Raw genomic sequence first — 12,624 nt, 5'->3', positions numbered from 1 at the left:
TTTTTGCAAAGTCTCTAAGGAAATCGTTATTTTCACAGCAGGATCAGTGATAGTTTTCTGCTTTTTAAGTATCTCTTCGGAATTATTGTGCCTTCTATTCATTCTCTCTTTTTCTTCCACAGAATGTTTCACTAACTCGCACACGAGAGGAGGCGCTGAGCACGGTTCCCCATCATAAGTAATTGGGATCTGTTCCATAAATGTCTGGTGTCAAATCATGTCGAATTGAGTCCAGTGAAACTGCTAAACTCATGTTTTAAAGGACACGATTACACTCCACAGGGTAGTAAAGTAATCTGAGAGTTGTTTCGGGCATATTTTGGTCATGTGCAAATATTTGACATCTTTTGAGCTTGTGATGTGAAGAAAAATAACAAGTGGTTCCTGTGGTTGAGTTAAATCAGATGTTGTCAGCAGGCTGCCCTTTGGAAGAGCAGTTTCAAAGCCTCTGATCATTTTACCTTTCTGTCCGCTGGCAATGCAGTGAACACTGCCTTATGAAACATGAAAAACCATTTTCACTGCTGGGTTGGTCCTTAACTTGTAAACAGAGCTAGAATTTGTTTGTCTTAATAATCAAGAAAACAGTCCTGGAGTCGTACACAAAAACATTTTATTTTTTATGCAGAGAAAACAGTTGGTAATATATTTTGTGATAACAATCATTTATTTTGCTTTAAGATTACAGCTTTTAAATTCGGATAAGGTGCACAAACAACTGGCCAATCATATTTGCTCATGGATCCATAATAGAATAAGCTAGCCACACGTGGCTGAGGATCTCAGGGAATAAACGTGGGGATAAACCTGGATTAGTAAAAGCGTGCAGTATTGTGTGACTTTGAGTGCACGCACTATTGTCCGTCTCACTGATTGTAATTTTATTATAGAAGTCCAATATAATGCTTTTCTCTTGTTTTTTTAAAAGCAAAAATATCTAATCTTTTTCAAACAAAACCATAAAAGCACTCCTGAACTGAAACTAAAATTAAAAAAATTCAAATCACTAGTCTAGCCGTAAAAATATTTTTGTGCTTCTCCTTTATTTGATGGTATTTCCATTCATCACATTGGTAAAGTATTTATTTTCTGCATTATTTTTGACAGAATTTAAAAAGTATTATTAACCTTTATTTATATTTTATATCTTTTTAATTTGTGTGGGGAACCATGAGCTAGATTGTTGCACCAGAGAATGATCTTGTGTTTAAATACATTGTGTATTTTCGTACATTCTTTTAAAACTCTCCCAAGATTCATGATTGGCTCTGTTCACGTTGTTTTGTTCTGGAGTGAGTATGAAACAGCTATGGAAAATGCAACCCCACAGATAATTAAGATTGCTGTACGTTAAATGAGTAAGTCCACAACCAGAGTTTAAACACAGGTAACACTTGAACAATAATTTTAGAAGTTTTACTGGGGCTCCCTAGTTTAGTTTCAGAAATGTTGCTGTCCTTTCGCCCAAAGTAAAAGGATTTGGGAAGCAAGTTTTTTTACACAAAGGGAGGCAGGTGCCTAGAACACGCTGCTAGGAGAGGTAGAAGCAGATGTGCCAGCAACGCTTAAGAAGCATTTAGACACATGAACAGGCAGGACCGTGTGCAGGCAGATGGGAGTTAGTTTAATTTGGTATCATGATGGGCTGAAGGACCTGTTCTTGTGCTGTACTGTTCTATATTCTAACTGCAGTCTAAGAGGCCTTAATCTCATTTTGCTGTTGATGGTATAAGTTATATTTTATAATGACAATCAATGTAAGTGATATTTTTGCAGAAATTACAGTGCTGTATTGAAGTGCTTTGTTTTTTTCACATTGTATTTGTTTTGTTTTGCCTTTTGCAATGGTACTTACAGTCTGTCTCGAGCACACAGGGAGGTAGTGATCTGCAGCAGGGAAACTGCCCTCATGTGGAAGGTGCCACAGACCTGTAGGTTTAGACAAAGTAGATGTGGCCATGAATTTTGATTGTTCTAAAGGTTCTCATCATAGCATTAAGGAAATTCAAGGAATCGTTGAACTGCTGAACATGTAGTGGTGGGTCTGTTAACTGGAAACCAGTAATTGCTTGTTACTTAAGCAACTCTCGATGAAGTCCGGAAGATTAATTAAATACTGAATAGGGATTAGTCTTGAATTATGTTCCTAATTTAAGTAGAATTTAAGACCTGATTTGTGCCAAGGTTAAACCTGTAAATTTCCGACATCTGAGGGGCTGGATTTAGCTGTCCTTTATTTTCTTTCGAAAAGGGAGGTTCTTTTAATTCAGCAGCAATGCTAAGGCTCAATAGATCTGTGGGTCAGAACTGTGCAAGTGTCAGTCGTAAAGATACAACGTTCTCTGCTGCTCTGTATGCTGGATTTGGAGCACTCATTGCCACAAAAGCCATTTCATAAAACTTGCTCTCACCACATACTGATCAGCAAATCTTTTCCCATGGGAATTTGGTGGGGGGGGGGGGGGTATGAAATGAGGTCAGCTGTACAAGGAATCACCTGCAACATTATGTGTCCTGTCACTGAGTTGCAGGTGAGCTTGATGCATTGAGTTTGTGTGACTGTGGGCTCCCTCCTGCACTAGTTATTTAACTCTGTTTCTTTCCAAAGTCTGATTTTTGAGAGAGTGCACTCCACTTGTACACACATCACTACAACTTGTTTTTACTGAGTTTTAACTGTACACTGTGACATTAGTAATGAATGTTAACTTATCATGTGGCACTTTATCAGCAGTTGGTTAAAAGTTTTGTGAAGTGATGTTACAAATTTCATTGTGCTGCTTTTACAATTTGTTCTTCTAAATTTTTCTTCAGTATAGTTGATAAAAATGAACAAAATACTGACTTTCTGTGAGGGAGTGAAAGTTAAAGTGAGTTAGTTTGTGTTAATCAGAGATTGGGTCTGTTAAATCTCAAGTTTATTATCCCCAAACCTCAATGAAAATAGTAAGGAGTTCACGACAGCCGGACTTGCTTCAGAGTTTGGTTGACCCTCCCGGCGCAGTGATTGGGTTACTGGCCCGGGAGCCGGGGTTACCGGGGCCAGAATTACCAGCCCGGGAGCTGGAGTTTTGTACCAATGATCCAGGGACACGAGGTCAAACCCACGCCAGGGCTGGTGGGAAATCTAAATTCTTGTAAAAGTTACAGTCTCGGAATAAGGACCGAGATGAGAAACTCTTCATGCAGAGGATGGAGAAATCATTGGAATTCTCTCTCCTGGAGAGCTGTGGAGGCTCAGTCACTGAATTTCAAAGCAGGTCAACAGAATACTGGATATTAAGGGAATCAAGGGATTTGGGCACAGGACAGGGAAATGGAGCTGAGGTAGGTGAATGGTGGAGCAGTCTCGAAGGATAGAGGGACATTCCTGATCCTGATTTGTATGTTTTTAATTAAATGCAGTCTCAGTCAAAGTAACCATGCAATCAGCATCTTATCCTAAAACTCATTTGGTTCACTAATTTCCTTCAGCAGATGAAATCTGCCGTCTTTGTTCAAGTCTGCCAGTAAGGTTGACCCTTATCAGCCTTCCTGTTTTCAAGGTGAAATTTTATTTATTTATTGTTCCTTACCAAGCTAATCTGGTCAAACAGATTATGCCATTTGCTGTTGTAGTTCTTGTGAAATACTTGATCATCATCCGGTAGTGTAACGTATGTGCAAAACTCTCAAATGCCTTGTTTATAGACCTGAGAGATGGGGAGTGTCTAACGTCCAAACGCACAGTGTACAGACTCCCAAAGTAATGTACAAATTACTGTAAAAGTTGTAAGTTTAATATTGTGACATGTATAAATGTAACAGTGCAAAATACAACTGTGTAGTTTTAAATGGCTGCGTTTCAGGACTTTGAATTGTGTTAAATGATATTATCGTCCAGTAAAGTGAATTAATTTCAATAATAAAATCTCAAACTGGAGAAATAATGTTTTCTATGTTACACAAACAAGTGAAAAAAGATAATGTACAGAATTCATTCATTCTAAACACTATTTGGTTGAACATTTTGCCTTTATACCTTTGTATAACAGTAAGGATTGTGGGCTGTTGGTGATTCTGGTATTTGGACAGATATAATTGTACTTTATAGTCACTGTAATATTGCCTCATTTTTGTGTCTAAATCACAAAGGGAACATGTAATCACATGAAAAAAATTAAATGCTCTGTGTTAAAGTAACTACACACTGACTTTTTATTTGGTCAAACCCCATCCACCAAAACATTGCATACCTCTTGTCTGTCTTTGCTGTGATCTCATAATTTTTATACTTTAATTAGGTCTCCCCTCAGTCTCTGACACTCCTGAGAAAACAATCCAAGTTTGTCCAACCTATCCTTATACCAAATACTCTCTAATCCAGGCAACATCCTGGTGAACCTTTTCTGCACCCTCTCCAAAGCCTACACATCCTTCCTATAGTGTGGTGACCAGAACTGCACACACTACTCCAAATGTGGCCTAACCAAAAATTTATACAGCTACAATATGACTTTCCTGCTTTTATACTCAACGCCCCAAATAGGAGGATGCAGACTGTGGGTGAGTCCGTCCATTGCCAGGGGTCAGTCTTCAACATGAACGCTGGTGAGGCTCGGCTCGGCTCAGTTTTCAGTCTGGGCACTGCACAATCCTGGCAGAAAATCCAACTCACCTCCCAGCTACAGCAAAGCCATAGCCAGTAGTTATTGTCTGAATCGTAGTGCCACCACCCCAGTGTTCACTCAGCCTGGGTCGTTTAAGGAAAGGGGCCGAAACATGTCCAGATGTTTCAAAGAAAATGGAATTAGTAACTGAACAGACTGCTGGGGAATTAGTTCAATTACACTTAAATTTATTGAAGCTAATTAAGCCACATAAAGGCCACAAATCTTCCATTTGGGCAATGTTTTGGTGTGATGCAGATGTTCCAAAGCATCTGCCAACATCATGATGGTAGTATTCCAATTCTTTGGAATCTGTTCAGAATACAGAGAGTTTCAGTAGATTCCAGTCAATGATTCCACCATTCTGTAGCTGCTCCCTTAAAGACCTTACACAATTGTATTGTTATTAAATTCCAAGGATAGGTGGTTATATCCTTTCATATTGGAAGACGGTGATTTTTTTGGTATTTCGTGGTACAGTTGTTACTTCACACTTTATCAGCCTGTGTCTGAGTGTCATCCAGGTCTTGCTTCAGGCAAGCACGGGCTGCTTCATTTACTGTGAATGGAATTAAATGTTGTGCAACCATCAGTGAACAGAATCACATGATGGAAGGAACATCACTGATGGAGCAGCTGAAGGTGGTCGGGCCCAGGACACTGCCCTGGGGAACTCCTGCAGTGATGTCTTGGGAATGATTGATCTCCAACAAACAGAACCATCTCCCTTTGTGCAAGGTAACTCCCTTTGATGCCCATTGACTTCAGGGTTACCCGGGCTCCTTGATGTCACATTCAGTCAAATGCTGCCTTGATGCTGAGGGCAGCCACTCTCACACACCCCTGGAGTTCAGCTCTTTGGTCCGTGTTTGGGCCTGGGGCATATTGATTCTGGTGGAACACAACTGGGCTTCGCTGAGCATGTTGCTGAGCAGGAACTACCTGATGGCATGGTCAATGACACCGTCCATCACTGTGGGAGGGAGTTGGGGGATCACTGGACTTGGATATGTCGGCTCTCTGTGATCAGGACATACCTGCACAATTGTCCGACTGGGTAGATGCCAGAGTAGTAACTGAACTGGAACACTGGAACGGCTTGGCCTGAAGTGCAACGAATTTTGGAGTACAGGTCTTCAGTACCACAGCCGAGATGTTGTCAGGCCCCATGGCCTTTGCTGTATCCAGTGCCCCCAGCCTTATTATCGTATGGAAACCGATGTCTGAGCCAGTGTGGATCCCTGATGGACACGGTTCAGCCTTTTCTTTAGTGTTCACATGCTGGGCCCCTTGTCCTCTAGAAGCTTTCCCCCATTATTAGTCACAGAGACACACAGCACAGAAACAGGCACTTCGGCCCAACACATCCATGCTGACTGTGTTGCCCAGTGAGCTGCTCCCATCTGCCCGCATTTGACCCACAGCCCTCTAAATCTCTCCTATCCATGTACTTATCCAGATGTTTTTTAAATGTTGCTAATGTGCCCACATCAACCACTGTTTCTGGCAGCTCATTCCAAATACGCACCACCCTTTGAGTGAAGAAGCTGCCCCTGATGTTTCTTTTAAATCTCTCGCCTCTGACTTCAGTCCTAGTTCTCAGTGCAATGGGCCTGTTGAGAGTTTGGGTCATCAGTGGTCTGCACAGAGCTGAAGAAGTGCTGGACTCCCTGAGCTCTTTCCAACCACCACCTGTTCTTTGGCTCATGGGTTTTCTGTTGGACCTCAGCCTGCTGCTCCTGATGGAGTTTCCAATCCAGGAACGCCTTATGTTTGTGGTTAATTAGCGCCGGATCTCCTCATCAAAACAGCCCTGGTGTTTTCTGGTGGAGAAGCCAAGGTCCTCTTCACATGCTGACTGTGGTGGTCTTCAGGGCAGTCCTGGCACAGGGCACTCTGCGGCTCCTGCTGCCTGGGGCTTGTCACTGACTGGGAGGAGCTGAACACAGGGTCCTGGAGAGCTTCAGCGATGACTTACTGTTGCTGGAGATAACAGTGGATGAGGCGGTGGTTGGTCCAGTGGTCACGTCACTTGCAAGTGGTGTGATTTCCTTTGGCTCTCTTGCTTGGACCATGATATAATCTAACAGTTGCCAGTGACAGGAGAGGTAGTGTATGGGGCCTGTGCTTGTCTCTCTCAGACCATTTCCTCAGCAGGAGGTCTCTGGAGCTGGCTCTCCCTGCTTCTCTCCATGCTAGTTGCACCTTGTCGGTGTCACATCCTCTCCAACCTTGGGATTGATGTCACCAGGTGGAAAAGTTTGTCTCCTTCCTGAAAAGGCCAGAATTTTCCAAAGCTGGAGCAGGACCCCTGGGCCCTGTGCGTAGCCTCCAGCACTGGGATATTTGTGCGGTTCCATGTTAGTGGAAACTAGAGGATCATTAAGCAGTCAAATCCACAGAGGCAGTGTCTCGCATTCCACAGCTGACCCACTCTGTGAAGACAGAGTTCCTCTGTGGGGTCACTGCCCCTCCGGGAGGTCACCCACCACTGTGTCTCCTGCCTACAACCAGGACACGATGTCAGTGTCAGAGCGTTTGAGTTTCTGGGCTATAACAGCAGAGTGCTGTTTAGATCCGTCACAGCTGAGATTGATCATGAGATTCCTGGCATTCCAGATCCCAAACTTCATGTTAGTGGAAGTTGTGCTGGCCACACAAGTAGATAGGATGGTAAAGAAGGCATATGGCATGCTTGTATGGCACTTCTCGGGGTATTGAGTATAAGAGTAAGGAAGTCACATTGCAGCTATGTAAAACTTTATTTAGGCCGCACATGGAGTATTGTGTGAAGTTCTGGTCACCCCATTACAGGAAGGATGTGGAGGCTTTGGACAGGGTGCAGAAGAGGTTCACCAGGATGCTGCCTGCATTAGAGGGCGTGAGCTATAAGGTGAGGTTGGACAAACTTGGGTTGTTTTCTCTGGAGTGTCAGAGGCTGAGGGGAGACCTGATAGGTTTATTTTTTTTACTTTTTTATTTCAAAAATAAACTTTATTCATAATAATAAAAACAACACAAAAGAAAGAGTGCAAAACTTCTACATTCATGGTCATTGCATTCAGTAGTGTTAACTTATTTTTTAAAACCACAACACCATTACCTCTCATGTGGCCCCCTGGGGTGACAACCCTTTCAATGTTCGAGGGGCTTCCCCACCTGACTCAGCCCCTCCGTGTGCAGTAGCGGAAGGAGCTCAGACTATGGTCCTTCCCCACAGAGCCTTTGCATTGGCTGCACCGAGCTTCAGTGTATCTCAGCGCGGACTCCTGCAGCTGGGACTGTGCCAGTCAGCAGCATTCCCCAATGAACATCTTGTGCTGGGAGACCAAGTTTCAGGCAGACCAAAGGGCGCCTTCACCGAGTTGATGACCTTCCAGCAGCTCAAGTGACCACCTTCATGTGTGGCTGCATCAGGCTGTGTATGGAACCAAAGTACATGGGCACCAAGTGTCACTACGTGCTGAGGTTCCTCCTGTCCCTGGTGTTGCAGAGGATGGGCCTGGCCCCATTGCCGTGCAATGCCCCAGTCAGCTGGACATTGCCACACTACCTGTCTTTTGCGGAAAAGTCCTTCCAAGCAAACAGCTTTGACCACAAGTCCATCAGGCAGTGGTCAGCACAGAACACCCCGCAGACTGTCCAACTCATATGGCAGGACGTCTTATTGCCAGAACTCACCAACAAGCACTAAGACCTTGCATGGCTGGCGGTGAGAGGGTCCCTCACAGTCAGATCCTTCCTGTAGAGACACATCATCCCCAACACTCGCTGCCCTCGAGACGGCTACAGTGGGGAGGAGACAGTCACCCACCTCTTTGCAGACAGTGGATTTGCTAAGAGGGTGTGGAGACGGATGCGAGGGTCCGTGACCTGGTTCATCCCCAGCAGCTGCGTGACAGAGGACTCTCTGATCTCCGGATCTCCGGGCTGTTCCCGGGGACACATTGAGATCTGATAAAAGTTTATAAAATTGAGAGGTATAGGTAGGGTAGACAGTAAGAATCTTTTCTCAAGGGTAGAAATGTCAAGTGATAGAGGACATAACTTTAAGGTGAGAGGGGGAAAGTTTAAAGAAGATTTGTGAGGTAAGATTTTTACACAGGGAGCGATGGGTGCCTGGAACAGGCTGCCGGGGGGTGGGGGGGTGTGGTGGACGCAGATACGATAGAGGTGTTTAAGAGGCTGTTAGACACATGAATATGCAGAGAACGGAGGGATATATGCAGGCAGAAGAGATTTAATTTAATTTGGCATTGTGTTCAGTACAGACATTGTGGGCTGAAGGGCCTGTTCCTGTGCTGGACTGTTCTGTGTTCTATGTAAGTGTGGGACAGCCATTGTAGACGCGGACTTGACAGAAGGAGGGTGCTCCAGTGCGAAGGGCATCTGAGGTGACTGCACCACTCTCAGTCACTGAATCTCCTTCAGTGAAACCCCGCCCCCCTCCCGCCCCCCTCCCACCCCACACTCCACACCCCGCTTACCCTGAACCCTGCTGCTTGTCTCCCTTCTTCCTCCTCCACCTTCCCCTCACTCTACACTGACCCCTGCCTCCCTCAGACTCATTCTCTCCCCACATTTCTCACCCTCCCCCATCCCCTCCCCATGCCTTCCCAAGAGAAAATTGACATCAGGATTGATTTGAGGACTAAATTACAGTGAAGTACCGGTAGCACATAATTTAATATCAAAGTCAAGTTTATTGTCAGATGCACAGGTCCATATGTGCACGGGTGCAACGAAAAACTTACAGCAGCATCACAGGCACAGAGCATCAGATAAACAGCATTCACAAGAAAAATGTAAATCATACACAATTTTTACAAGAAAGAACACAATTAGAACAAAAAAAAACTTCCACTCTTCCAGAGCCAACATAGCACGCCCACAGCTCCTAACCCGTACGTCTTTGGAATGTGGGAGGAAACCGGAGCACCCGGTGGAAACCCACGCAGACATGGGGAGAACGCACAAACTCCTTACAGACGGCGGCTGGAATTGAACCCGGGTCGCTGGCGCTGTAATAGCATTAGGCTAACTGCTACACTACCGTGCCTCCCTATGAGCTGAATGGTCTCCTTTAGTCCCATAAATCCGCTTGTTGTTTGATCAAGCAGGCAGCAGAATCCCTCTCCAATAAACACACACTCCCAGCATTCTGTGTTTCCCCAGTACATGGTCGGCATGGATGAGTTGGGTCCAAGGGCCTGTTTCTGTGCAGTATTACTCTATGACTCTCTGCCAAGGAGAAGTAATTGATGTTGAGCCCTTCTGAAGGAAGATTGGATCTTATCCAAAAAACACAGCACCTCCAACAGTGCAGCACTGCTGTGCTATTAGCCTCGATGATGTGGTCAGATCTCTGGAGCTGGACTTGTCTCCATGACTGTCCGAGGCAAGACTGCCTCTTATGTCAAGGAAGGGCCAGGGGTTTGTGCAGTTTGAGGCTGATTATTTACCTCACCGTATACTGGAGAAATACTGCAATGTTCTTTGATCAGAATCAGAATCAAATTTATTATCACTGACGTATATGTTGTGTAATATGTTGTTTTGCGGAAGCAGTATAGTGGAAAGGTATAAAAAAATTCCTGTGAATTACAAAAGAAATAGTGCAAAAGAGGAATAACGAGGGAGTGTTCATGGGATCATGGACCGTTCAGAAATCTGATGGCAGAGGGGAAGAAGCTGTTCCTGAATCGTTAAGTGTGGGTCTTCAGGCTCCTGTACCTCCTCCCCGATGGTAGTAACGAGAAGAGGGCATGTCCTGGATGGTGAGGGTCCTTAGTGATGGATGGTGCCTTCTTGAGGCCCCACCTCTTGAAGATGTCCTCGATGGTGGGGAGGGTTGTGCCTGTGATAGAGCTGGCTGAGTCTACAACCCTCTGCAGCATCTTGTGATCCTGTGCATTGGAGCCTCCATACCAGGCAGTGATGCAACCAGTCCGAATGCTCTCCACCGTACATCTGTAGAACTCTGTAAGAGACAACACAATGGAAAGGAGGTGATTCAGGGTGCAGCTCAGCCAGATTCCTTTGGAATTCATTTGTAAGCAAGATTGGTTTGTGCCCAACCCACAGATATACATGGTGTCACATACCAGCAATAAAAGAAACGCACCAAGTCATGTATAAGTGTGTGTCTGTAACAATGACAATCCACAAAACTTCCTCGTCAAGAAAGGAATCTGTATATTAGTTTCCTATGAGCCATAAACATTTGACGCACTATGTAATCAGGTGTCCAGCCAATAAAGCCATGCGTAATGACAGAAATAAGTAACACACAGATCTCAAATGGTAATGTAAACATTTCGGTCAAACCCAGGTATGATGCACATTTTCCAGTCTTTATACCCTTCAAAGAATTACACTGTACTGAAAAGAGAGGTGCAGGAAAGGTGCTGTGGCTCAAGCTACAGCACCCACTTCCCTTCCACAGATACATACTGGGAGAGAAGTGGTTAATGGTTCAGCTCAGTCATATAACTGTTGGAATTAAAGTCGTTCAGCACAGAAACATGTCCTTCAGCCCACTGGGTCCACGCCAGCATCATACCCATCAAGGCTAGTCCCAATACCTGCGTTAAATCTGTAGCTTTCTATGCCCTGGAGGTTCTTGCTTTTCCAGAAACTTCTTAACTGTTGTGAGTCTCTGCCTTCACCACCCCCTCAGGTAGAGTATTAAAATTCCCCCTCAGATGCCTTCTGAGCCCCCTACCACTCACCTTAAACCTATGCCCTCTTGTCTCAGATACTCCTACTGTGGAAAAAGATCCTTACTGCCTACCTGATCTACACCCCTCATAATTTTGTATCCCTCCATCAGGTCACCCCTCAGCCTCCTCTGCTCCAGAGAAAACAGCCCAGCCTGTCCAATCTCTCATTATTGAAATGCTCCAATCCAGGCGGAAAATATGGAGACACAAGATAATGCAGATGCTGGAAACTGGTGCAAAAAAACTGTTGGAGGAACTCAGCGGGTCGGGCAGCATCGGGGAAGGGAAAGGGGTTGTTGACGTTTTGTGTCAAGAAGCTGCATCAGGGCTGAGAGTGTAAAGGGAAGATAAAGAGGTGAGGGGGAGGGATGAGACGGGCTGGTAGGTGATAGGTGGAACCAGGTGAGGTGGGAGAATGGGAAGGATAGGCCAAGGAAGATGAAACCCAGGTGAATAGGTGTGTGGGTGATGGGGAAATGGAACGAGGTGGGGGAGGGTATAATGACTCTAGGTAGCAGTGGTGAGGGGTTGGAAGAGGTGAACAGATAGACCCTGGGTGGACTAGGGGGCGTGGGAAAGGAACACAGCGGGTGTGAGCTACCTAAAACTGGAAATTTCAATGTTCATACCATTCATACTGTTCATACTGTGGGCTACCCAGGGGGAATGTGAGGTGTTGTCCTTCTAGTTTGTGTCTGGCCTCATCCTGGCAGTGGAGAAGGCCGAGGACAGATGGGTTGGTGTGAGAACAGGAAGGCAAGTCGAGGTGACAGGTAACTGAAAGCTCAAGATGACTGTTGTGGACAGAGCATGGGTGCTCTGCTAATTGGTCTCCCAGCCTACACGGTCTCACGATGTTGAAGAGGCCACATCAGGAGCAGGACAGCAGGTTGGAGGAGGTGCAGGTGAATCTCTGCCTCACCTGGAAGGGCTGTTTATGTCCCTGGATGGTGCTGAGGGAGGAGGTGTGGGGACTGGTGTTAAACCTTTTATTGCAGGAAAAAGTGCCTGGGGAAAGGGATGGGGCAGGGATGGGAGGTGGGGAGGGATGGATGGGGAGGGGTGGGTGGGAACTGGGGAGGGAGGGATGGGGAGGGGTGGATGGGGAGGGAGGGATGGGGATGGATGGGGTGGAGGCGGGGCTGCAGGTGAGGGGCGGGGCTGCAGGTGAGGGGCGGGGCTGCAGGTGGGGGGGCGGGGCTGAGATAAGAGCCGGGGCGCGGCGAGCGGAGCCTCACTTGTCCCGGCAGCGC

At 45.7% G+C, this 12,624-nt stretch overlaps 1 protein-coding gene across 1 annotated transcript in view; it reads left to right on the top strand.

Annotated features, from left to right (window-relative positions):
• The window catches only part of LOC127580702 (6-phosphofructo-2-kinase/fructose-2,6-bisphosphatase 2-like), an 87,397-nt gene extending 83,221 nt beyond the window's left edge, over positions 1-4,176 (top strand). The window contains exon 15 of the mRNA XM_052034468.1: positions 123-4,176. Coding sequence (XP_051890428.1) covers positions 123-182 — 60 coding nt within the window. The 3' untranslated portion in view covers positions 183-4,176. The remainder of the gene's footprint in view (positions 1-122) is intronic.
• The last annotated feature ends 8,448 nt before the right edge of the window (positions 4,177-12,624 follow it).

The sequence above is a fragment of the Pristis pectinata genome, chromosome 20 (genome assembly GCF_009764475.1).
Source record: "Pristis pectinata isolate sPriPec2 chromosome 20, sPriPec2.1.pri, whole genome shotgun sequence".
Lineage (NCBI taxonomy): Eukaryota > Metazoa > Chordata > Chondrichthyes > Rhinopristiformes > Pristidae > Pristis > Pristis pectinata.
The sequence above is the reverse complement of the archived record's forward strand: the minus strand, read 5'-3'. Positions and strand labels throughout refer to the sequence as shown.